This window comes from Hermetia illucens, chromosome 2 (genome assembly GCF_905115235.1).
Source record: "Hermetia illucens chromosome 2, iHerIll2.2.curated.20191125, whole genome shotgun sequence".
Classification (NCBI taxonomy): domain Eukaryota; kingdom Metazoa; phylum Arthropoda; class Insecta; order Diptera; family Stratiomyidae; genus Hermetia; species Hermetia illucens.
In genome coordinates this window covers 138,723,975-138,751,022 of record NC_051850.1, presented here as the reverse complement: position 1 = coordinate 138,751,022, position 27,048 = coordinate 138,723,975, and the positions used below count along the sequence as shown (strand labels likewise).

General features: G+C 40.5%; 1 protein-coding gene across 1 annotated transcript in view; it reads left to right on the top strand.

The window, feature by feature from the left end:
* The window catches only part of LOC119648766 (autophagy-related protein 13 homolog), a 203,253-nt gene that overhangs the window by 107,500 nt on the left and 68,705 nt on the right, over positions 1 to 27,048 (top strand). The window contains exon 2 of the mRNA XM_038050595.1: positions 10,301 to 10,658. Coding sequence (XP_037906523.1) covers positions 10,301 to 10,658 — 358 coding nt within the window. The remainder of the gene's footprint in view (positions 1 to 10,300; positions 10,659 to 27,048) is intronic.

The following is a 27,048-nucleotide window of genomic DNA, read 5'->3' as shown; positions in this document are numbered from 1 at the left end:
TTCCCAATTGCAAAAATGTCGTCAACATATGTGGTCCAGAATCTTGGTAAAATAGCAAGCTGCTCTATACGCTCCATAAAGATGTTGCTGATAAATGGTGATAGCGGATTACCCATGTTTGACGCCCTCTATGGTTTTAAAGCATCGATTCCTGAACATTAAGTAGCTTTCACTCAGACAAAGGGTAGTTAACTTCATATATTGTCGTACTTTCTTTCTCCATTCCCACGATGATTCGTCGATATTAATTAGTTTTTCCTCTAAGTATGCCAGTTCTTCCTTTACTGGTATACTAGGGAAGATGTAAGATGTAAGGAAGATGTAATGTCAAATGAAACCATACCTTCCTCATCTGAAAGTGCTTCCATGTTTCGAAGTTTTTCAAAGATTTCTTCCCTATTCCTTACAGTTCGTTTTCCCGTTGATACCCCTAGTTCATTGAATCTTTGCAATAGCCATCGTGCTGTCTTCTGTGTTGGAGATTTCACGCATCTCATTAGTTGATTTATGTATCTTTGGTAGACATCTGATCCGTGGGAGAGACAGGTTTGTTGTCCTGAGCCCTGCTGGGTTCTATTACGTTTGAGCATTCTCTTTTTCAATTCGATTTATGGAGTCCGGTAGTGGGTTTGTTCGTAATTCGTGGAAGTTTCCGTTTTCCAGCTTTTCCATGACCACTTTGTCGTAATCACTTCTGTTCATAATCACTACTTTGTTTCCTTCGTCGGCTTGGAGGTAATAAACAGGTGTGCTCTTCAATTCTTTCACGATCCTTTCTTTCATGCTCCTTCCTTTCTTTTCTACTGCTTTTTCTATTATTCTCGCTATTAGTTTTCGTATCACTTCTTTTTCCTTTTCCTATTTTATGGCAATTTCAATGTCGATGATGGTTTCTTTCCTTGGAATTTTATTGTTTCGGATCGCATAGTTGAGTCTGTTATTTAGGAGTTGTAATTGTGCTTCTGAAAATGTCTCTGAAGAGTCGTTGACGATAAGGTTCGGGATGCTTGCCTTGATTTCTGATGGCTTTTTGTATCTTATAAGCTTCAGTTTTTTCGTCAGGATCGCTTATTTTCTTCGCTTTTCACATTCGAAGGCCCACCGGACTTTGTCGATAGTGTCCTCTGTAGTTGGAAGACGCTTTAGTTGCAGCGCACTCGTGTTTTTTTAAGTTGAGCCTTTTGTCAATCATAACTCCCAAGTATTTAAGCGACTCTTGGGAGTAAATTGTTTGTTCACCTACTTTAATTTTGACGGTTGTGTCCTTCCTTCTTTTGCTGATTGGTACTAGGTCCGTATTATGTTCAGCAAGTCATAGACCGGACTTTTTCAGCCAGGAATTGATCTCCCGTATCGCTTCATTTGCGTAGATTTCGTTCTCATCTAAGCGTTTTGCAACTACTCTTACCCCGATATCGTCTGCAAAGTCAATGGTTATCACGCCGTTAGGAAGGCGTAGCGTCAACACTCCATCATACATATTTAACCACGCCGCATGTCATCGGGAATAATTTCAGTCCATCGTAGTATAATCTTCTTCCTAGAAGAAATGCAACAACCATGCATACAATGTACTTCGGAACTTGTAGTTTAGTTAGAGCCTCTACGATTTTCATCCACTTTGCAGTGTTGAAAGCATTTTTTACATCGAGTGTCACCACTGCGCAGCATTTGTTATCTTGTATTGTGGCCAGTCAACATGTTGATTGCATCGACGGTTGATCTCCCCTTACGAAATCCGACTTTCTTGTCGGATAAGCCTCCTTCCTTTTCCGCAATAGCGAGCAGCCTGTTGTATAATACTCGTTCAAATAATTTACCAATGGTATTGACCAAATATATCGGTTGATATGAGGAGGGATCACCCAATGGTTTATCTGACTTCGGAATAAGTATCAGCTTTTGCAGTTTCCATTGCTCGGGGAATTCCCCTTCTCTAAGGCACGCCGTAAAAACTTGGGCAAACATACCTGGTGCTGTCCTGTCTGCCACTATCGGGGCGATATTCGGGATTCCATCTGGCCCTGGAGTTTTATTTTCAGCGAATTTCCTTGCTGCATCTAGAATTTCTTTTTCTACCAGTACATTTTGTGGAGAGAGAGGGGGAAGAGAGTGTCCACTCTGTTTTGTAGTAATTTGGTAATGGGTGGGAAACGTTTGCCTTTCAGTGATGATATTACCGACCTGTAGATGCCACCCCATGGATCATAGGATCTGTCCGTCACACCCCATTTTTCTCGGGGACGGTTGCAGCGATTTACACCAAATACCTGGAGTGTCCTGCTTCCTGTCTCCCGACTTGTTTAATATGAGTTTGGTCCCTTTTTGAGGGTGCCGACATATATCTCGGGTGACCTTTGCTGTCTATGATGATTTTATTTATACCAATATTTTCTGTAACTCAGGTTAACTCTCTCGATAGTGTTTAGAGTTAGTGGTCACTAGTAACGATCGAAAACTTATTCTTCCTGTCAGGGATTCGGTCTTTGTTGAGAGTTTGCGGTATAAATCGAACAATAATAAAATCCGCCTCAGACGGATTAATTAACAACAGACAAAGGTTTTTTTTCAAAGCATTTTCGGCTACAAATTGTATATAAACAAACTTGAAAATTTTTATGGTTTTACGCTCATGTAATTTCATAGACCATAAATATCGTGTTATCTCCCTTCCAGTTTTATTTGTATTTCTATCACATCTTTTTTATATCAAAAGAATTCAATCAACTTACGTACGTGACAGAGATAATATTCCTCATGAATTCAATACGCAGTTTCTTTAAAATTACAACATTCATTGCCTTCCAAAATCTTATCACTACTATCATCGAAAAGAAATTTCCTATACATTGGGAGTGACATAAATGGTGTAAAAAAAGTTTATGAACGTACGTTCAAGGTCAAACCATTCAAGTGGAATTTCCTGCCAGTCATGATGGTTCATAAATTCCAACCAACAATGTCTTCGAGCGTTAATGGTCATTCTAAGTGTAATCGACAGAATTCCAGGAATATTCCTATAAATCTTATTTATATAAATAAAACAAAAATATAAAAATAGAAACAAAAGATAGGCAACAAGGCGCCAAATGGATTTTGTTAAAAGATTAAAACTAAATTGTTAATACTCGCAGGGAGGAAATTATTCGATTTTGTAATGCGTAGTTGGGTCAGAGATTAATAAATAATGATGATAAAATCAGTTTCGCTTTTGGTATTGTTTTACAATAATAACAATGCCACCATTCACACAATTATGCAATGGCGTTTAATCAAACTATCAATGCACCAATCACAGATGATTGATTCGTTTTTTCCGTGGTCATTAAAGATACTATTATGGAAACCGGGATTTTTCGTAAATTATCACGAATCTGGTCAATATTTATTTGAATTCATTGATAAAGAGAGCATGATTTCAATCCAAAATTATGCAAATTATCAATATTTACATGAATATGGGATAATTACGTATAAAGTTCGAAACTTTTGGAAGTTGTAATCAGGTTTCAGTGATATGATAAATGAATGGTTCCAGTTATATGATTCAGACACCATAACAATGGTTATTAACGTTTCGTATTCAACAAAGCCTTGTCAAAAATCGATTCAATGTATGTCTGCCTGTCTGTCACACCCGAATTTATTCGGAACGACTACTCACGAAACTTGGTAAGACTTCGTGGCCTGTGAAACCTTTCAGTTGTAATATTTTAGGTTCAGTTTAAAGGAGAGACTCTCTGCATGTAAGGTCATAAAAGGGCTGGATTGGTGCTTTTCTAAATTGCCTAACTTTCGTTGGATAATAAGGACCCAAAATGTATGCATTGAAAAATGAAACAAGTCTCATTTTACCACAAACATTGGAAAAAAATCGCTATGGTTCATCTTTATTGAGTGGGGCCTCAAACTACATCTCATTCCAATATCTCCTTAAGTAAAGTTAATAGTAGTATTTTACTATATGTGCAAAATATTTGAAAACTCTCCATAGAAATATGAAATTTTAATATAAAACCTGACATAAGTAATGATATTTTTTGCTATTCATAAATGCTTATAATTATTGTCTGATCGAAGAATGTGTTGAAAAAAACTTACTTGTTGTCATTATAACAATTTATGCATATGTTCATTGTTGTGGAATTAACTTTAAATAATTTAACACAATACTAAATTATATAAAAAAATAATAGCAATTATGCAGCATCACGATTCCGCCGACCCATACAGCCATCTGAGAGATGAAATACTCTGCTCTGCACCTTCAGTACGCGGCCATTGTAATATCGTAAACAATTATTCGTAATCAAAGTACAATACGCCGGCACCAGTATCACTTGTACATTTTTCATTTGAAAGATTGGTGATGCTAAATTTAGCAAATTCTTTTGCTGAAGTCACTACTGCAAAATGAAATTGATTGTTCGAAAGTACATTGAACATACTTTGACCTTCTTATTTTCAATTATAGAAGGTGAGGTGTCGAAGATTTCAATTTGTATTAGTTAAATTACTTCACTTATTGAGCATGTGATTAGATTTGAATGGTAGAGCATAATTGGATAGTCATTCTAGCGTAGGGTTTTGTAGACATGCGAAATTTTTGTAGGGTCTTGTTTTGTATGTTTGCTGGCGTAGCCTAAATAACTCGGTTTCGAAGAGGAACGAAATTGAAATAATGTAATTTGAATAGATTATGGAAAGTGTGAAAGGCTTCCCCGGAAAATACGTTGAAGATTCCTTCTATTTTCGAGGAACAGGAAGAAAATTATGCTTCAGAGACTGTAATCATGTCAAGTATTAAACGAAAACTACCTACATAACAGTTGGGATGCAAAGTTCGTAGGCTAACACACATATGACACTACCAGAATTAATTCCATATGATTTGTAGTTAACCCCAACCTTCAAAATACACGTGTACAAATTTGACAGCTGTCGGATTGTTACTTTATGGGATAGAAGAATGAAAAAAATGGATAAAAACTAATTTCGTGTGTCAATAAAGCATTGCTTTTTGGCGAAAAAAAAATACCGTGGAAGCCAAGGCTTAGCTGGATAAGTTAGTTAGTTTAGTTTACTGGGGGAGTCGCAGCTCCGCACTCACAGGTTTTAGCGAATCTGAGAACATTCTCCAGAGTCAAAGAGTGTGCAGATTCTTCATTGCCAAGGTGTCTTCGTCTGAGATCTGAGGATGCCCGGCAGCTGCATAAAAAGTGCAGGGCCGTCTCCTCCTCCTCCTCACATTGACTGCACACAGCAGAAACCACTAACCCAATCTTTTCCATATGGTAGTTTAAGGGGCAGTGTCCCGTTAAAAGCCCTACTAGGGTTTTCATGTCCCACTTCTTAAGGGACAACAAAAACAGTTCTATAATCGGATTCTCCGAAAACACCCCTGCGCCCAATTCATCCTACATGACTGACCCGTCGGTGACGATTATTAGGTCTGTAATCTGAAAAGACTCATGGTCACTTGTCGACCATTCTTCTCTTTCGGTGATTACGACAGTGTATGTCTTTTCAAAGACGAATCTGGAAACCATATAATCGGTCGGCATCAGGGCTATCGGATGTTTTTCAAGGACCCATGCCCATGTGATTGGCCGCCTTTTCACGCCCCAATGGTATCGAGCCTATATGCGTCGTTGGCTGCTTTCCGTTTCACCTCCAAGTAAATGGGGGGTAAATTTAGGATAGCTTCAAGTGCCGCAGTCGGCGTAGTACTCATTGCTCCAGTAATACTTAGGCAACCAAGTCTCTGAATCTGCGTTAGCAGTTTCCTGCTGTTAGCAAAGTTCAGTCTCGGCCACCAAACGATGCATGCATACATCAAAATGGGTTTTATTATGGATGTATACACCAGTATATCCGGGGGTGAAAGTCTCCAGGTCTTACCTATCGCATTCCTACAGTACCAGAGCAATCTGCAGGATTTCTGATATTGTTCCTGGATATGATGCTTCCACGTTAACTTGGAGTCGAAATGTACTCTTAAGTACTTGACTGTTTGTGCCAACTGGATTTCCGCCCCTGCTAACGACGTTTCTAGTGAACATAACTAGTCCAGTCTTCCTAGCGTTCACCGTAAGTCCATTGCGGAGGCACCAGCTGCGGCTGGATAAACATTATTTGGACTTTTCACCAAGAAAATCAACCATTGAGTAGTTTATTTGCTATATTTAAACGAGTTGAAATGAGTACCGAGACCGGTGCATGTAGTGGACGCCCTAGAGAGGCTGTTATAGTATCGAACATTAAAAAGTCCAGAAAGTAATTTTGGATGACCGCGAAGTGAAGTTGATCGGGATAGCTTTGAAGCTCTAAAGATATCAAAAGAACGTGTTGTTATATATGTTTTCTTCAATTACCTTCCATATTAAAATAGGAAGCTGCATAGTCAAAATGTGTCGCATCGAGTTAGCAAATACCTTCATTTCTCAAATTTCATAAAATTTCAGAAATAATTTAGAAAATGGTACTTCTTCTGTAGCTTCTGTCCCGTTCTCAAGCGGGGTCGACTCATCGTGATCGGTTGCGCCTTTTTGTTTTATCAAAAGCCTGATCTGGATGCAATCGAGAGGCTTTTAAATTCACATCTAGCGTATCAAGCCACCGTTGTTTCGGCGGCCTTTTGGTCGTTTACCAGCGTCTTCGATGTTCAGACCAATCTTGGGAAGTAAATTCTAGCTAGCTCGAATTACGTGACCATACCATCAGATTGGTCTAACCCCATATCGATCGTGAATATTCTCACTTCGGATGTGATCACGGTGTCGCGTAGCAGCTAGTCCAACGCAACATATTCATCTCCATTACCGCACGACGCCGTTCATTGTCTTTTGTAGTCGGCCAACACTCAGAACCATAGAGAACGATAGGACGGACGACATTGCCATAAATTTTGGATATGAGACATTCGTTGCTAGTTGGATCACAAAGAACGCCAGTTGTGGAACGCCATTTCATTCCGGTTGCGCTAATGCGTCAAGGAATTTCATAACGCAGTTTTCCATTGGCTGATAACATTGACCCAAGATATTTTAATCGCTTAGTTCTGGGCGCTGCAACTGACAGTGGTAGTGCCTGTTTCATGGCAATCGGTTGACAGAAATTCAGTTTCATTCAATTTTTGGACAAGTTGAGATCATTGTTGCTATACGCCGCCAGGAAAACATCTGCGTAAAGCAATGAATAGGGCGCTGGACGTTGGATGTTCCATGTGACAGTGTCCATAAGAAAAACAAAGAGGAGTAGTGAGAGGACGCTTCCTTTATGAACACTGGCGGAGACACGAAACGGTTTTGATACACCCGCCACATTTCCAATTTTACCTCTAGGATCGTGGTAGAGCAATTTAACTCAGCGCTCGAATTCTTCTGGCACTAAGTGACGTAAAGCCTACTAAATTCGTATACTACACGTCAAATGCTTTCTCTAGATCCAGAAATGCAATGTAAAGAGGGCGGTGCTGCTTACAGTGTTTCTACGAAAGTAAGCGCATTGACAAATCCGACTTGTTTCCCGGTTATCTGAACGATGTCGCGAATGCGGTTGTCAAGAATGCGTTCAAAAAACCTTCTTGGTATGCGACAGTAATCTGATCGGACCGTAATGTGAACATTCTGCTAGACTACCTTTCTTTTTCTTTCATTCTGAATAACCCGATTAAAGAATTCACTGAGCCACAATGTTGGGATCCAACTCTTCGCTTTCCAGAGCTCAGATGCGATTTCGTCAGGACCTGGTGTTTTCCCCGGCTTCATTTGTTTTATTACTTCCTAGACTTCAGTGGTGTTGACAGGTAGAATTGCTTCAATAGTCGGCAGTGCTTGTTTGAAGTGGAGGATGAACAAATTCTTCAGTTGAAATCTGCTCGAAATACTCTCGCGGTCTATCCGTCACATCTCATCGATGGAGAAACATTCATTGACGTTCTTGTCATTAACACATCAGAAGTGTTCGATATTCTTCCCCAGCGTTTTATCGTCGTGAAACTTATGGTAGAAGCTTTTCTTTTCACGGACCTTCATTTAGACATCGTCATTCCAAAGCCTCAGTTGATGCGTTTACCTGGCTTGATGAACCCGAAGCTTTCACAGGCCACTTTGTGAATCGTGTTTTTAACTTTGTTTTTCAATTCTTCTACATTTATAATGGTTTGTCATCGCGTGAGTTATTCCTTTTTTTGATGGTTCTTCATGGCCTTAATTTCGCTCCGAAAATTGTCGCGCTCATAATATCATGCATGTACCTTCCTCATGATTATCTGTGCGTATAACTTGAATTCGACACTTGTCAAAACCAAATTCCATCAGAATATCGTTGCTGTGAGTTTGTTCTTAGGACAGTATGTTGTTAGTCTTGAGGTGTGCACTGATTCTTCCAATATTAATGAATGTTATAAATTTGGAAAGGGTTGGCAGACGACTAATCAATCTTATTTCTGCGAGGTTTAGTACCGTGTTTTTCAGAAAAAGGTAATTATCCCCGCAGTAATGAAGCGAGGAAATTCCTTCGGTCAGCTAATCACCTGGTTTCTTTTGTGTTCCAAAAGATGACGCATACTACTAAACTCCTTGTACCAGGAATTTGGCATCCGATTCAGGGTTTGAGCCCTCTAGGTGTTCAGTAAAATCTGCAAAATGCATGCCCAAGATAGTGGCATCTTAAGTGCCTTTGGAGGTAATCGTGAGCATGATGAGTGGGCAATCCAAAGTCTACCTTTCGTTTTCGTTATGGAAAACTGCACTGTCCTGGCTCTCTGTTAGGATTTGTTGAGTAATAAGGTCTAGAATGAATTTCGCTATACCGTTACAGTCAAATTTATACGACTGAAAGTTTCCTTTTGGGTGTGTCTAAAATTTTAATAATGGATATCGAGATGCCATAGTTCTCCAAATTTCTGTAAAGTCAGGTATGTGTATTGTGGAAAACGCTCGAGGAATCATTGATATAATAAGTGGCGGCATGATGTTGTACCTTGCCCTACCTTTATGGACGTGGAGTGGATAATACATTTTTTTGCTGTGTGCTTTTAATCCGCTACTTACGCGATCCCGTTGAGGTGGTCACCATGGATTACGGGGAACGAGCTGCAGCAGGAAGAGTCATAGTCTTGATTATTGTGGCGCCTAGACGTCGAAACGCTCAGCGGTTAGCAGTTTCGATGCAATATTGGCCCTTACGGTAACCCGGCCAATTTACCAAGTCAGTCGGCTCCTGCCAGTTATCTACACCGGACCTTAAATTCTTCCTATTCGTCATTATTTGGTTGCGTACTATACATTTTACCTGACCGTCAGGTTTTGTAATAGCTGTCGCTGTCAGCTATTTATAAGGCCAGAAAGCTCTAATACTTTCTTCACCTTACTTATTCGCTGGCGTAAAATAGGAGCTACCGGTGGGTTGTGAACCTTTCCACTTTCCAAGGACAAAAAAATACACATGTTAGCCTGACAGAGACAGGCATTTGAATGTCAATTGTTTGAGACAGACGCATACGTTTGCCTGTCTGTTATTTCAGGAGAGCCAGGCATTTACCTAAACTAGACATAACTTAATAACAGTGCGTATTTTGCAAAGTAATATATTGTCGTTATCGATCGGTGTCGTTGCCAGTGTGGGTTATACAGGAAGGCTCCAAAAATGGTTGTGTCGTGTGGATGTTAATAAGTATAGCTGTCAAAAGGTGGACGATCAACAGATTAGCACAGCGCTTGCGCCACTTAATTTAACACTGAATCGTGCCGTATGGGAACTATTAACGGATAGGAACGGAATATTTTTCTGCAATATATTATTGATCATCAGTTTCAGGCCTTCATCCCAGTAGAGCTGCTTTTCATTTGGTTGGGTGATCCTAGAATTAAAAAAACAAATGCTGCGGCTGCCGAGTTGGTTAAATTTCAGCCTCTTAATCTCGTTGCCCGGAGTTTGGGTCCTGCTGCTCATGGATGTTTACGTTCGTCTTTCTACTGTCTCGCTATTCTAGGCTTACAACTTGCACAGCATTAAATGTAATGACAATGAAACTGAACTGAAGTCTCATTGAAGAAAAAATACGAAGAAAACAATAATCCAAAAAAGAGATTGTGAAAGAAGACATACAAGAAAAAGTAGACGATTTATAACAATTTTCTTATGTTAAGATGTTGGCGATAACATACTGAATTTTAATAAAAGATTGTAATCGTATCCGCATTAAACGTATAACAGATTCATATTTTTTTATTTAGATATTCAAAGAAACGATATTTAATAATTGCTAATTTTTTGTTTTTTCTTTTACTTACAGTTTAACGTTGTCATCCAAGACCATCCAGACGTCTTATGCGAAACGAAGAAAGCGTTAAATTTGAATGCCAGTGATTCGATTATCAAACGCTTGCCGTTATGTATCGAAATATCATTACAAACGGTCGAAGATGATAAAATGGTTTTAGAGGTATGGTCTCTAGCCATTCATCCAGAACAAGCTGATCCGACCGTTAGAGCAACTCATACCATTTACAATCGTATGGGAATTCTTTTGAAATCATTAATATCAGCGACAAGAGCTACGCCAGCCTATAAACTTTCGCGACGTCAAAGCTCAGATTCTTACCATATCTACTACAGGATTTATGTCGATGAACCACAGACTCATAATTTGGGTGAGTTGATCTTTTTCAAGAAAGATAGAACCATAATTTGAATGTAATTTCAAAGTTTGAACTGAAACATTTGGAAATCTATTGTATCTAATATCTAACACAAGAAAAATATGTCTGGAATTTAAGACAAATTTAACATTTTAGGTGGTATACAGACAGCTTAAAAATTAGCGAGGAAAGAAAATATCTTTTGATTCCATAATGTCATGGAAATTTAAGTAAAAAACAGGTCGAAAATCGAAGCTGGGTGATTCACATACAATAGGCGTTATCGTTTCCCTAGAAACTGAATTATATACTATTTGTCAAGATTGGTTGATAGTAATCTATATACTTTTGTATATCAGGTTATTCATTTTGCTGATATTCAATTATGTCTTATATGTCACCTGTCCGTCCCTCTGTGGAGTACAGAGCATCCATATATTCTGTTTTTCAAAGACGAATATAAAATTTCCATATATGAATGGGAATTCGAATCCTTGGAAGCGAGATCGAGAAACTGAGATTCAATCGGATCGACCATCACACTGTCATGATGCCTGAGGTGCAACCAAAAGTTATTGCGTAGTTATTTTAGTGATTTATTTATATAAAGAACAAAGATCAATTGACGAAATCTTTTGGTCGATCAAATTTTGTCATCTTTCGTGAGTTTCATAATTCCCCAATCGTAGAAGAAACTGTTGTTATTGACGAGAAACTGGACAAGCGGCTGTTGTATCGCCTTTATGTGAGGCGTTTTGAAGAGAACAAAACAGTGAAAGTCTGACGACGCAAGGTCAGACGAATATGCTGGATGGAGCAGCACATCCATCCCATTCAGGCTCTAATAATTTTTGACTGATGAATGTTTGTGGGCTTGTGTTATGATGGTGGAACACAACCTTCTTTTCGGGTGACAGATTTGCTCAACCTGTCTCTTTAGAAAATAAACCACACTCTTCCAACCTCACCATATTGAAAAGATGAAGCTGCTCGTCGCTAATTCTTGGCGAATTACCACTTATGGTACATGATTAGCCTGAAATAGAAATGTAAGCCTAACATCGATACCGATTTTCTGAAGCATTTTAACTTCAGGGTGTACATTACAAATTAAAGACTCTTTAACAACGAGTTAAATACAAATAAAGTACTCCCTTTAGCTTGGGAGTTCAAAAACGAATTCCATTGCGTTCTCGAGATGTTCCCGAAATTTTTTTTACTCGTCGTCACAACAGTTGCGAAAAATCGCCGTTCAGAATATCACATCATCATTACGGGGAGGCCAGTTACTGAACTAGTTGTTAGATTCCACACAACCACAATACATTATCGGCAAATGGAGCAACTATTTGCACCACACTTGACCAAACTCGTGCCTGTAATCAAATGCCAGTGACCGAATTCACAAAACGACTATCATAAAAACCTTTGGTTTATATAAATTCGCCGTCATGACTTTCAGATTCTGCAATCTCGGTCAGACATTCAAGAGATTTATGAATTAAGTGCTGCGTGGATTCTCTACAATCTCTTGAAGAACCCCGGTAGCGTCTACAAGCAAGAGAGCAAGGATTTTTGATAATTTTTTTTAATTGTCAATTTGGAAACCTTTAGTTTAAATTTCTAGAGCATAAGAATTCCACGGGGGAAATTGCCCATTGCAGAACCATGTTTAAGTGATTGTTAATATCAGGAAACCCAGTAACCTATGGGAGCTGCGAAGCTCCACATTCTTTTGGACAAAAGTCGAAGAAACGATTAATACTCTTAGTAAGACAACACCAGAAAGGAAGTCAGTCGCCCTAGAGCTACCATCAGCATACTGTGAAAGTGTTCGAAAAGCAAACTCATCAGGGGTTAACTCGTCGAAGCTCTACCTGTTGCCGGGGGCTTATTCTCAGGGCAATTCGGTTTTAGAATTGGGAGGTCAATCTACTATACACAAGTGCCGGACACTGTCCCAGAACATGTGTGGATAGTTCGTTACTCTCCGTATACAATCTGCAGACATTGTCCGTAGATTTCCTTAGCTTCATCAGGTGATATTTTAACCGGGAGTCGCCAGTGAGTATTCCCACTATGATCCGGAAACTCTTCTTGGTGAGATTTAAACAATCTTTCGAGCGCTTGGGTTCGTATTCCTCCATTCCTGGTAAATTCGCCCGGTATAGTTCCATCAGTTATTCCTTTTTTGCAACATTGTTGCCATGAACTCATATCTCCTTTTCACAGGTCCAGGTGAAGGCGTGCTCCTTTCCTGACCAGCTCGCCCGTTGCCTCATTGCCTTCTAACCGAACATGGAATGAAATACAAAGTAGAACTTAGTGTGTCAGCTAAGCGTGGTCAGTTTCTCAAGGCATTCCCGTATCAGTTTGGAGTTCACCTGGTTGGACCTAAGTGCCTTAAATCGCCCCTTCACTGTCGGTCGAAATAGCAATGTTCTGGCCCCTATAGTTCCTTTGGAGATTGAAGGCGGCACATCTGTCTATGGCGTGTATTTCCGCTTGGAATAAGCCAGTGTGCTTACTTATTATTTCAAAGCTGTTTTTTTTTTGGATCAATGATTTTGGGCCCCCACTTCTCTGCTATGAGAGATCCGTCGGTGTACCAGGTAATCAGTTGCTGATTTAAGCCGTACGTCACTGCTCCGCTCTCCCAGTTTGCCCTATTACTCCAACGTGTTTCAAATTTCTTGTCGAAATGAAACATCATTGTCATGTCATCCCTAAATATCAATAATTCGGGATATCACCTAAAGAGAAAATCAATTATCCTTTGATTTCGGTAGCTCCCCGCTTCCTTGATATTTCCTCCTTGCTTGCAGAATGTGAAGATAGAGGGGAGTTAATCCCAGGAGGAGCTTCAGGGATGCCGTTGGGCATGCCCTCATTGTCCCATTGATATTCACGCAAACCAGCCTTTGCACTTTGTGCAAATCCTGTCAGGCTGAGTTCAGTTCTTTCTGTCCAGATTACCCCATATCCGCTACCATGCCCCTCAAAATAATATCCAAGCTGTGGACAATCTAGTTCATGACAATAGTACAACGTCTGGCTTTTAACATTATGTCCATTCAGAAGGCCAGGGTTCTTCCCACTCCTTTGCGGACCAGGGCATCTCATATCTCTGCATGCTATCTGTGAGCATATTCTACTTCGATGTCAAAAAACACAAAGTGCTATTTCTTTTGTGTCTATGGCACGCCGTAATACATCCGTGAGCAGATGCAGGGCAATTTCGATTGACCGTTCTGCCCTGTGATCGTATTGACATGCATATAAGGAATTACGCATTAGAACTTTAGTTCTCATATAGTTGTCTATGACCTTCTTCACCGTTTTGAGTAAGAACGATGTTAGGTAAATTTGTCTGAAAAATTTAGGGTGAAGGGGTTCTTTTCACCCGCTTTCAAAATGAAGACCATTTTTGACAGCCTCTGTGGCCTTGATATATATTCCAAGGCTATGCTGCCGCTTGCTACGCTTAGAAGAGGCTCTAAAGACAACTCCTAGGCCTTTCTGGAGTAATGCGGGGAAAATGCGATCTACTTTGGGAGATTTCAGTGGTTTAAAAGTTCTCATTCCCCATCTTGCTCTACCCTCCCGGACATAACCCTTTTGCTAGTTTCCGATTCTACTTTTTACCCTTTCTGTTTGTTGGGGTATCAGGCAGAATGTTGTCGCACAGACAAAAGATAAGCCCTGTCTTTGGACTTAATTTTGTATAGCCTGGATGCCTCTGTAGTTTCTTCCATCTCTTCGCAGAATTCCCTGAAGCTGTTTCGTTCCGCTTCCCTGATCGTATTGTTTTCAGTGCGTTTTTTGTACCTCTGCCAGTCCCGGGTTTGGGGATTTTTCGGACCATTCCCATTCCCTTGATGGCGTGGCTGTCTTAGGCAGACAGCTGATCTCATATGTCTCAATGACGACTTAGTTAGTAGATGATATCACACCCCATCTAGGCATAGACTGATGTTCTTAGCAAGTACAGAGACGTAAATCTTTCCGGGTGTCGCCTGCTTACCATACTGTCTCAGATGATCGCTAGAATGATTCTCGTCACCCCCACTCTAACAAATGTAAGACTATCTAGTCTTCTATCTAGTAGCTTTAGTCCGTGACTGAACCGAAAATATGATGACGTTGATTGTTTTTTTACCCAACTTCTAAGCAGACATATGTTTTGCAATGAATTGGTGGTTGGGATTCGTCGGCAATTTTATGCAGATGCAGAGGACACAATGCTGAGGAGCGCTGAGAGTAAAATCGTGTGGCGAAATACTTTCTATCTACCTTTTCTGACTACTATAACACACAGATAAACGCGGAGTTAATCGACTTTAATCATTTTAATTAATACAAAACCTTAAAATGGTTCCTATGGTTCCTAATTTATAGACGTCTATTTATACATCTTCTCTAAATTTATTAGACAAAACAACTTTTATTTACTCAAAGCTTTCTACCATGAAATTTGCGATTGTGTTGAAGGGAAATATTATTTTTTTTATAGTTCCTCAGAAATTTTCACGCGATTAAGTAGTATCGGCAATAAATTTTGTCATTATTTTCGCATCTGACGAATATAATCGTCAAGTTGTTTTTACACATTCATTTCTTTATGAGACTAACCTAGAGTTCCCAGAAATTTGCAGTCACATGCTTCTCCTAGCCATGGAAACCACGAAAAACTCCCGTTTTCATCAATGTCACTCTGAAATTTTTATACAAAAAACACTTGGCAAACCACCAAGAAGGTGTGTTGTGCTTAATAAAGCTGCACGAAGACACGACGTCGACGTTTCTTTATCATAAATCATCAAGTGAAATCCGACGTGATAAAATCAGTTGTCATTGTTCGAGCAACAAGTGCATCCATTGGTGGTTACCTAAGACGCGGAGCGAACAAAGATTGTTGTTGAAACAATACAAATCACGATGACAATAATAGTTGTTACTGCATGTGGTAATTCTTCCTTAAGTTCTTGGCATCCGGTGTACAATATAAGCCCGTAAATTTACCAAACACATTGTTTACTGAGCAAACTAATTGAATGATGAATGTGTTCTTACTGCAGACAGTCTTGGAAGATTGCATCGCATCAGATACTGAGGACAAGAAAAAAGATAGTTCTACTATCTTTGAATTCAGTGGGAAATTTCACCCTTAACAACCCGTTTAAGCACTTCTTCCTCTCCACTAAATTTAGAAAACTTCTTCACCTCGCCATTACCCTAACGACTGGGATTCAGCCTTGAGCCCACGCCTAAGCAAGACGTAAACAACCAAATATCTAAGACTGTTGACACCATCTTGCATTCACTAGAAGTTAATAAATTATTGTAAATATACACTTTAGATGTATTATCATTGAAAATTATATTCTAAGAATACCACCGCTGGCGGATCGTGATTATCGCGGGTTTATTTTCTTGAGCCAACTCGACAGCCTTCTGGAGGACGTGTACAGCCGTGCGAAGAAGCCACTTAACATAATACTCTGTACACTGTCTGCATTTAATAAGTATAATCTTATTCTCTGGAAAGGTACTTTGTAATTATTATAGACATGATTATTGGCGCCAATATTCAACGTTTTGCGGTGTGCGTGCGTCTAATTTGATGGTACCTGCTTGATTTCTTCTTTGGCATAGGTTTTTTGGTGTCATCAAGCTAATCGTTGATGAAGAAATTGCTTCATCATTAGGAAATTTTGTGATTGATTGGTAAATTGAATAAAATAACGCTTGAAATATTCTTCACACTTCATTGAAGAACAATATAACAAAAATGAGGTAAATAGGAAATCATTGAGGCATTGGCATGACATCAGATTTATTATTTGAGTTGCTTCGTTCCAGTGGTACTTGGGCCATTAATACTACGTAATTGTGATTTGTTTATTATGGAAATGCAGTGGCGGATGCGAGAATTGCGGACGCATGCGTAGCCCTGAAATAAATTCGGAAATTGACCATTGTCAACGTGAGGGATGACCTTTGAAAATTTATGACAAAGATGACCCAAATTTCATTTCATACTAGATTTCATGAGATATAAGTTGTCCCATGTGATGCGGTGTCCTTCCTGTATGATGTGCCGTGCTATCATGGATTTCAGCGTTGAGCTCTCCTTTTTCTTTGTTGTTTCCGCTTCTCATAAGGAAAAGGAACTTGGGCTCGCAACAGAGCTTGGAGATCTTAGGGAAAACCAGAGGGAAGCAGATTGAACCACGACACGGGAAAGGTGCAAAGGAAGCTTCTTAGAGAGGTGACAAGTAACGTACCGGGCAATATCATTTTCACCCAAATCCCAATGTCTAATTAACTCCTGCCGAAGAAGAAAAATGCTTCCATAAATATGATATTCATGGAAACAAAAAAAAAAGTAACGAAATGAGAAAATATATCCTTTTACTTATATTCAAGCCTTATAAACTCATTGGAAAATTCCACCTAAAGTTATTTGCAAATTTTGAGAAAATATAGCTCATAATGTAGACCACAAAAATACTGCGAAGTTTGGTGCAATTATTTCTACTTTTGGCAAAATTGCAAAAGATGAAATTTTATTTTCCGAGTGAATTTACTGCTTTCTCAGATATCATAGAACGACGGCGTAATGTTAGATTGAATAGTCATATGAAGTTCGTAAAGAACTTAGCGGAATAGGAGGATGAAACGGTCATCCTAAGTGGCCGAAAACGACCTAGAGAGAAGAACTACTCCAGAAACCTAAAAAGTTGGCGAAATTGACCGTGAAGGTCCGCTCGCAAAGACTGAAGCTCCATCAAAGTGCTCGGTCGACACGTTCTTGTATGCCTCTGTGCTAGCCATGCTCGGGAATGTGGGGGGGGGGGGGGTCTTTTGAGCGCTTTGATCCCTTTCGTGTCATTATTGCAAAATTAACTTGTTTATACCGATACGTGGGTCCACACCGGATTTCAAAATAGACAACACACAAGCAATTCGCGACGGCCTAACGATGAAAATTAGAACGCGAGCTAACACTGGAAAATAAAAAACAAGTGGGGAAACCGGAAGCTAGACGCTTCAGGTATGAAAGCTTTGTGTATTTCTTTTATAAAGAGATTTGAGGGTGTATTTGTCCCATTAGTGTGTAGCAGGTAATATATGCATGTATTATGTGAAAATATCCACTTTCAAGCTATATTGACATTCAAAGTCTTGAATTTGCACAAAAGCGACAGCTTTGACCAATTATAACTCTGTTAGTAATAGTGCGATTTTCACCAACTTCGGTACTTCGGAGCCTAGGCGCCATACAGTGGCAGCCTCCTGATTTTTTTAGATTTTTCGATTGGGTAGTTTCCAAGAATGGGCCCGTTAAAGAAATGATCATTTTCAACCCCCCGCATTCCCCACCTTTTCAACAAATGTCAGAACTAAGACCGGCTTCGCAAGGTGCTAACTGAGATCTTTAATTTGATACCCCACATGACCATATTTGATGAAAAAAAATGTACACCTTTCTTTTGCATTTGTGTGGACCCCGATATATGCGTCCGTCGCCCTAGGATCCCGCGTGGAAGGATCAACCCAATCCACAGGATCTCTCCTCGCAGACTCATGCCACCGTCAATCGTCACGGCGTGCTGGCAGGTCAAGCTCAGCAGAGCTCCATTGACCTGGAGGTAGCGTGGAAGGGAGGCGACACAAGTTACGTGAAAAGTTACCTCGATGATGTGACATGTCGTTAATTAAGTAAATGTGGAAACGACCAAAAAGATGTCTAAAAAACCAAGCGAAATTCTAAAGTGCAAAGGAAATCAAGATAACGCTTAAAGCAAAAAGGAGCAATAAAGCGGATCGAGATAGAAAAAGAAGCAAAGTGTATAAAAGAAAAGGTAAAATGGTAGAATCAAGCGGAAAGCAAAAGGAAGAAAACAACCATGAGAGAAAAGAACAAAGAAAAAAAAATACTGAATTACGAGGACTCCTCCTTCCCTAAATTGTCAATTCCTTATTCACAACTCCAAAAAATCCCGGATGGCCAAAATGCAATCTCAGCCTCAAAAATTGTTACACCTGTGTGCAGAAAAACTTCCGATGCTTATTAAGGAAGAAACATCAATCGAATTGCTCTCCGTCGCAGAGTATGAAATAAAAAACAAACAAACAAAAGCGATCCTTGAGAATTTAATCTTCCTCGTCTGGAGTCAGAGAACCAAGTGAAGATGAATCATTGAGGACAGAACGGCACAGCGTATAACCGACTACCTCCGTATTTCATCAAGGATTCATCTCACCCGTCACTTCATCCATACGAAGAAGAAAGAATATTTAGGTTTTTCCAAATTCTGAAACGAAGAGATAGTCGTTTCACATAAAGGTAGGGAAGGACACTCCTCAGAAGCTCGGACGGCAATACCTTTCAGCATATAGCCGCAAAGGCCCGGCTAGCTCAGTCGGTAGAGCATGGGATTCTTAATCTCAGGGTCGTAGGTTCATTACAAGTTCTATGTAAGGTGAGGTGTCTTTTTTTTCCGATGGAAGGTGGAAAGCTTCAAAAGCTACCGCAGGCTCCTACCACACGGTTATGTGGGACTCTTACCCACTAAAACCACCTCCTTCTCCTTCCACTCTCGCCGCGGGACTCCCATTTGGTATTACGTCGCGGGGCTAGATCAGAATTTATTCCGCGCTCATGTTCATCTCGCGTTCATTCTTTCGAATGCCTTCTTCCTGCCTAAGCTTGTTTCCGATGGTTGCAATCACTTTTTCGACTTCGGTCCATGTCCCCTTTGCTTTCACCATAAGTTCCATTATATTTTCGTTTGTAAAGGGCTCCCCGGTTGTAGCTTCTAATGTAGCCCTTTGGGCTTCGAATCTGTGGCAATGAAAAAAGACGTGTTTTGTGTCCTCTGCAATATTTGGGCAATATTGCGAATCATCACGCCCAAATCGATACAGATATGCTGGATACCCTCCACTCAAGAATTGGGTTAAGTCGAAACCTACTTCGCCGTGGGGTCGCTCGATCCATTTCCGGATATCCCATATGATTTTGTGAGTCCAACGGCCTTTTTCTGACTCGTCCCACTTCTCTTGCCATTCCGCAACAGTTTCACTTCGTGGGAACTGTCGCCGACGGGCTGGAGATTCTCCGGTGAGGTACGTTCGATCGTAAAGTCGTTGTATTTCTTTCGCCAGAATCTCAATCGGGACCATTCCTGCTTTCAGGCAAGCTGCTTCATTGGATATTGTTCTGTAAGCCCAACATGTTCGGAGTACACTTATGCGATGCGCAGCTCCAATCTTTCTTTTATTTGCTATATTTTCGAGTGCATCTGCCCATACTGGGGCTGCATACAGTAGGATCGAATTGACCACCTTCGTAATAAGCAGTCGACGGCTCGGCCTTGGGCCACCTATATTTGGTAGCATTCTCGCAACCAGCGCTCCGATGTTATATGCTTTGGTTGCTGCACCCTCCACATGCAATCTGAAATTTAACCTCTTGTCAATCATTACACCTAAGTGCAGGCTTGGAATGAATTGTTTATGTTCCAACTTCGATCTTCATGGAAGTGTACTTTCTCCGCTTGGTAATAAGTACTACTTCCGTCTTATGCTCTGCGAGCTGTAGACCAGCATTCTCCAACCAGGATTTAATCTCATAGACTGCTTCATTTACATAAAGCTTGGCTTCTTCGAGAAGGGGTGCAACAACCGTCACTCCAAAATCGTTCGCGAAACCAATAGAAGCCACACCAGTAGGAAGGTCTAGGGTCATTACTCCGTTATACATAATAATCCACAAGAGTGGCCCTAGGACAGACCCCTGTGGAACTCCGCATGTCGTTTGGTATGATTTCATTCCTTCATCTGATTCGCAGCACAGAATGCTATCGATTAGAAAGTCGGCAACGATACGCACCAGGTACTTCGCCACGCCTAAGTTGATTAGGGACTCAAGTGTCTTGCTCCATCTAGCGGAATTAAAGGCATTCTTCACATCAAGTGTAATCACTGCACAACTATTGCCCTCGTCAAGTGCGGTTTTAGCTGTGTTAGCTACTAGGACAAATGCATCCGTGGTAGACCTCCTCTTTCGAAAACCGAACTGATTTTCGGAGAGACCGCCATCCTTTTCGGCAATTCGAATTAATCTGTTATAGATTACTCGTTCGAATAGTTTGCCAGTATTATTTAGAAGGCATATCGGCCTGTAGGACGAAGCTTCACCCAAAGGTTTGTTTGGCTTGGGGACTAGAATTAATTTCTGCTTCTTCCATTGTGTAGAAAATAGGCATGTGGTGAACGCCTACAATATATTAAAAATAACCCCCGAAAAAAAGCTAAATGCTGTGCATTATTTATCGAATCTTTTTTATTCAACATTAACAAAATATTGACTATTCACTGTCTGCTACGTTTAAGAGGAACCTACTTGATGAAAAATATTTATTTTAAAAACATTGCAAACATTTATGAAATGAAGTGTTCTCTTCCATAGAAAAATTCTAATTTTGAAAAAATGGTGTTGCTTGTTAAGTCCAAGGTTTAATTTCCGTCAACGTTAACCATTTCATTCTACCATAATTCATGTTTACAATTCCTAACAAAAAAGAAAAATTTTACTGATCTTTTCGCCTTGTCCCGCAACTAACCAACTGGATGAGAAAATTAAATAAGTTTAACAAATGTTATTTGTTTGATTTGAGTTATGCAACGCCGAGAATTGTCACATGTTAACGCATCTATTTTGTACCCATCGGTACCAGAAAACGGAGAATAGATAGACAGATTGCAATTTTCAGACAAATTGAATTCATAAGGACGGTTAAGTTAATTTAGAGAGAGTTGGAGCTGTCTCCTTCAAGAACATTTCAAGGTGATAAAAAATTGTATTGCGAAAATATCTGCGACCATCTAATAATTCTAGAGATATTTACACGCAACAGTGCTCAAGAAAAAGTTCCCGATCGTAAGATGCATAGTGTAAAATGGGGGCTTGAGCAGCTCGGGCTCGATATATCCAGCTCTATCAGATACTTTTAACTTTGATTTGAAACCAATGTCTTCAGAAAGTTCGCAATTGTGGTTTGAAAAGTTACCTCAGTTGAATGTCAAACCAAAATGTTCCATTGGGCGAACAGTAGTCGGATGTGTTTGAATCGGATATGTAAATACTTGTGGTAACTTTTTAAGATTGGAATTCAGATGTTAACCCCAAGGTTGAGATTGGCATTATAGCGAGATCTCACATGATCTAAATATTTCAGTTCACATTTACTGTTGCCCCACCTTACCTTAACCAGTTATCCAAACGTTAAAGAAAACTAGTAAACTGTATATTTAGGTCCACCTAATGGAGATATCTCAGCAACACGCCTATGTAAAGTACTATGAATGGCGATCGTAAAAATGTAAACAGTTCTAAGTTTGTCATGAGATCGATATCAGTGGTCAATCGTAAACAGGTTTCGTTAGTTCAGAGAGGCTGGTTTGACCTTCCATAACATTGAATCTGACCTCAAATGTTTACAAACAAAAATTCATGCCGAGTAGGACAAAAACATCTTCCAGTGACGCAAAGACGTTATGTGACTGAACAAATGGGTAGCTGCGTTGATAAAATTTTAAATTGATACCATGCAGTTTTAATGGTTTTTTATTGGGAAGATGATTGTATTATCATCATCTGCGCTTACGTCCGCTTGTTTTTATTGAGGTTTACTTGTGAGGCTGCAAGTGTGGGTGATGTGGGAGCCCGATTTTCATGGAATATTTTGTATTCTCCACAGGCCTACTGAGAGGGGAAGGAAAGGGTTGGTCCCGGACTCGAAATTTTCTCGAGGTACCCGAAATGGAGGTTTTAATTTTTGGTAATGTGAAAGGGACACTATTCATCCTCAGCTCAAATTTTCTGTCTACTAATACTTCGCGAAAGCATGCGGTGTTAACTGGAGCGAATTCGAAACCAGTTTTTGAAGGGTCGCTCAAGGTTTGGATTCTGAAGCCGTTTCCGAAGTGAACCTTAGAAAAATCTTTGCATTGATGCATGCATTAGGCGGATGGGGCATGAAAGTCCTGGGGGTTTAACGTGAGTACCTGCAGTGTAGGCATAATCTAACGGTTCCCTTCGGACCCAGATTGATTTTGGGACCACAATCAGAGTCCCACCATGCAAGCACAGCGGTACTGGTTTATACTGAGTGCAGACTCAGCATTCATACCAGTGGATGCAAGGCCTATCTAACACTTCTGCTTCAACTAAGGGGTACGGCACCCGAGTTGTACAGCGCAATTCCACGCTTGAGCTCCGAGGAGCTCTGCCCGCGATGTAGGCATAACCACAACCATCATGAAACTCCCACTAGGGGGCCAACCGCAAATAACCGGGCCGAGAACACATCCCCCAGAAATTCTCCTGGAGCATATGCTCTCAGAGGGCCATCCCGGTTCCTATGTTACCAGATGACCTCCGGTTTAGATTTCGTGGCAAGATCCACTTCAGATGAGTCCCTTGCAGACTCGGGTCTGATCGCCCTCCTCGAGTACGTGGGGACGGCACTCCCCAACGGGTTAACTGGAAGGCGGATGGAGCACATTAGCGTCCGGCGGCCAAATCATATGGAATAACTAAAGGCAGCTCTGTGTTAACTATGGTAGGTTACGTATATGTGTATGCCTCTTATCTCAATTAAAGTTCTATTTTGATAGAGTTCGAGAATATACTTCAGCAATCTGCTCGTCATTGCTGATGACTAGCAAAAACCCGTACTTAGTCGTAAAGTCTTACATAATTGGGCATTGCGCTACCCAACGAAAGTGTTATGAATACAAACGGAAAGGAGGATTTGGTTAAGTTTTGAGATTGACATTCATAGGCGGTGCACCGATGTATAGTATGGCTTATCACTTTAATGGGATTTATTTCCTTAACCTTGGTGGTAGTGTTACTATAGTTAGGAAGGGAGCCTGTAAACGCATAAGGCCATAAATTGTCAGATTATCAAGTTCGCCAGCGAAATCGATGGTTCAGAAAATTTTTGTATAGGTGCGGTTAAAAATGATACCTATGCAGGCAGAACTTCCTAAAGAACGAAATGTTGCTCCATATTGATATGATGCGCATTTCCCAGTTAGTTTAGTGTAGGCGCCTAACACTCATACCTTTTATTAGGCCCACTGAATTGTCCTCAAAAATCACCATATTAATAGCTTCCCACCTGCGACATTAGCAAGCTTTTGCAGATCTGGGAACATTCTCCAGAGATGATGAATGACAGATTCTTTGTTGAAAGAAACTTCTCCGATGCATCTTCGTCTGAGATGTGAGGAGGCCGAGCAGCTACATATGAAGTGCGGAGCCGGCTCCCCTTCCTCCTCACATTGGCTGCATACATCTGTGACCACCACTCCGACTTTTTCTATAAGGTAGTTTAAGGAGCAGTGTCTAATTAAAAGCTCAACTAAAGTTGTTCTCAAGGGAGATCAAAAATGAAGCCCCGGGTTCTTTCAGAAAAAAATTCGCCAGTCGACAGGAGTTCGAAATTCTCCATTTGACTGCGTGAATCCTTGCAATTTCATCCTTCAAAGTAGACTTGACAGTGGATCCAGATTCTTGTTGCGTCAGTTATCTTCCTCATTATCAGCGATATTTGAGTGCTTTGCACCCATATGTGTAGCGCTTCAGACAATCTACCTAGATAGACTCCTGTCCGTCCAGTATGTGGATCTATCTCCACCCTATCATATTAAGGATCCAAGTGGTTAACCGCGCCATAAATCGCCGAGGATGAGCTATAATTGAAGGCACCTACGATGTCCATGGATGCGCTTTAGGTATATTCTTTTTCGGACATCGCCTTCTCAATTTTTTCCGTAAATTCATGCAATGTCATATCTGTGGATTTCCCTTTCTGGTAGGCATGCTACCTGCAATGAAGTGGTCAACTGGATTTGTAAGTATCCCTTATGAATCGATCTACTAGTCTTCCCAATCCTTTTAGTAGAAAAGAAGTTGGATTGATCGGTCGGCGCCTTCTTGCGTCCTTTTAGGTGAGTTTGCCTGGTTTGCTTCCTGTTCGCTCCTTTGTGGAGTATAGGGCATCCACTCAGTCTATTCGATGTTATTGTCATTTGTTTGCCGACATTTTAATTTTCAATGGACTGTGCTTCAGTTTCATTATTATCACATTTATGATAATTCTGTGCAAGTGACGAGCTTATAGCAGCGAAGATAAGCATGATATAGTTAAATGCCCATTTTACTCGCTTCAGTAATACCGCTTTTGATGTTAGAGTCCAGTCTTTCGGTTGAGGGCTGCATACACCAATAGGCCCTGAACTAACATTTTGGATGCTACCTAGTAAGCTATTCGTTTCCCGTTTCTTCATCGCTTTCTCTATACCTTTCGTTCTGTAAACGACAAGGAGCCGGTTCAACTCTGAAGTAGCCTTAAGCGAATTAGTCTATTCGCAGGAACGTCTCTGTGATCGTTTTCCCGACCATATGTTCTTCTTTAGAAGTTTCTGAGCTCTTTATACCCATTCCAGTCAATCGCTATTAGACTTTGGAAGTCGGATGACGGCTAACTGTGTTGTTCTCGTCTGTTTTGCCAAACCCGAGTTCCACGATGGTGTTTTACGCTTCTTCAAAAGCTTCTATCTTTTTGAACCCAGCAATATATTTAATGCGTCTCTCAGAGATCGTAGGTCGGGCGTTCAGTTTTGGGCGTCATTCGCGGGTTTCAGAATGGAGTAGTTGAAGGTGGAGCGATGCCCAGGAAGACCTTTTATGGTCATTTTGACGTCTTGCAGCTTCTGATGCAGAACAGTAGAGGAGAAGTGCAGTCGTCCCGGGGGGTCATGGGCGCTTATTAACATCCGGTTCAGGTTTTCTCTTGCTTCCTGTAGCATCCAGGTGGAGGTGTTAAGGCCACACTAAGTTTGTCTTCTGGAAACCCAAGAAAGCACTTTTTGAATGATGACAGTTCTGAAGAAGGAGTGGTATCGTCTGAGCCACTCATTCGTGCTTTCGTTGGCAAAGTTTAGCGGTAACATTTTACGGTATACACCTACCAGCTTACAGCGAATCGTAATACCTTAGGAAGATGCAGCCCTTATAGCTAGAAGGAATTTCCTTTTAAATTGTTTGCAGAGTTCGGTATCGTAATCGGATGGATTGGTGTCGTCATACAACCATTCATCGGCTTCGATAGACTTGGCTGCAAATGAAGACTTATCCGTTACCGTTAGGACCACTGCCGCTTCGTTTTGCACTGGACATTTCTTTACCTTCAACCTTGGCACATCCCGGTTTTACCAGAAAGCGGTTTGCCCATAGCTTGTCTTTTGCCCAAAAATAGATGCTTACCCATGGATAAAGTTTTAGCTTTAGCAGTTAACACCGACTGGAGCCCGGGGTCAGGAGCTTCGGCTCGTTTGGAGTGGAGAACCTTAGTCTTTACTTAGGTTCTCTATTGATGAGCTCAGAGTTATCCCGTCGCTCAGTGTTTTATCGTCACGATCGAAAATTAATTTTATGTTTTGTTCAACGTTTTATGTTTTGAGATTTTACATAGTTGGTTTCCAGGGCCATTGTTTTACCGCAGAAAGCAACTTGATCTCGGCACAGACAAGGCTAGTTTAAACTGGGGTCACCGTTTATTGCCACATTTTAACCCCTTAACCTTAGTTTGGGGTTTTGGTTATCGCTTAGCTTCAAGTGTCTCGCCCCCTAGAGGATCTCCCTTACTGAGCTCTCCCACCACGACAAGGTAGACCTCAGTGAACTACTTAATCTTCGCTCAGGTCTGTGAAGGGATTTTACTATTGAAATCATAAAATTTTATCGACATCTACTTAGATAACTTTGAGTTTCTCTGTGGCTTTACCCAAAGGATTCTGTACTGCGCTCTCTATTGTGAACCTTCACATATAGCGATAGACTCAACCTTCAACAAGTCGAGGTAGTAGATAACGCCAAAGATGGCATTGGTTATGGTTACAAAACAGCTGACTGTATTCATATGGAGACAAACTTGCGGGGCAGAGCACTATAAGAGAAAATAGTTTTTCATTAACATTGGGAATCACATCGTCTAATTTGAAAGTTGCCATTATGTTTGATTATTACAGATGAACGTTTAAAGTTCAATCACAAAACATCCAGCGCCAGTATGGCCCAAACGATGAACATGCCGTTATGTGATGTACTTTTAAGTTGTCCATACCTGAGCAACGCAGGGGAGAAGGAGATAATTTTTCTCAGGACAGGAGTTTTTAAAGATTGCTATTCTTATTCTAAGTTCGAAAGTTATGGGGTTTTTAGGTAACAAACTGCTTGACTTATTGAACGTACTGTAGATTGTTATGTACCTTTTTTAGGAAAATTGAACAGCGGTTTCATACAGGACAGATGCCGCTT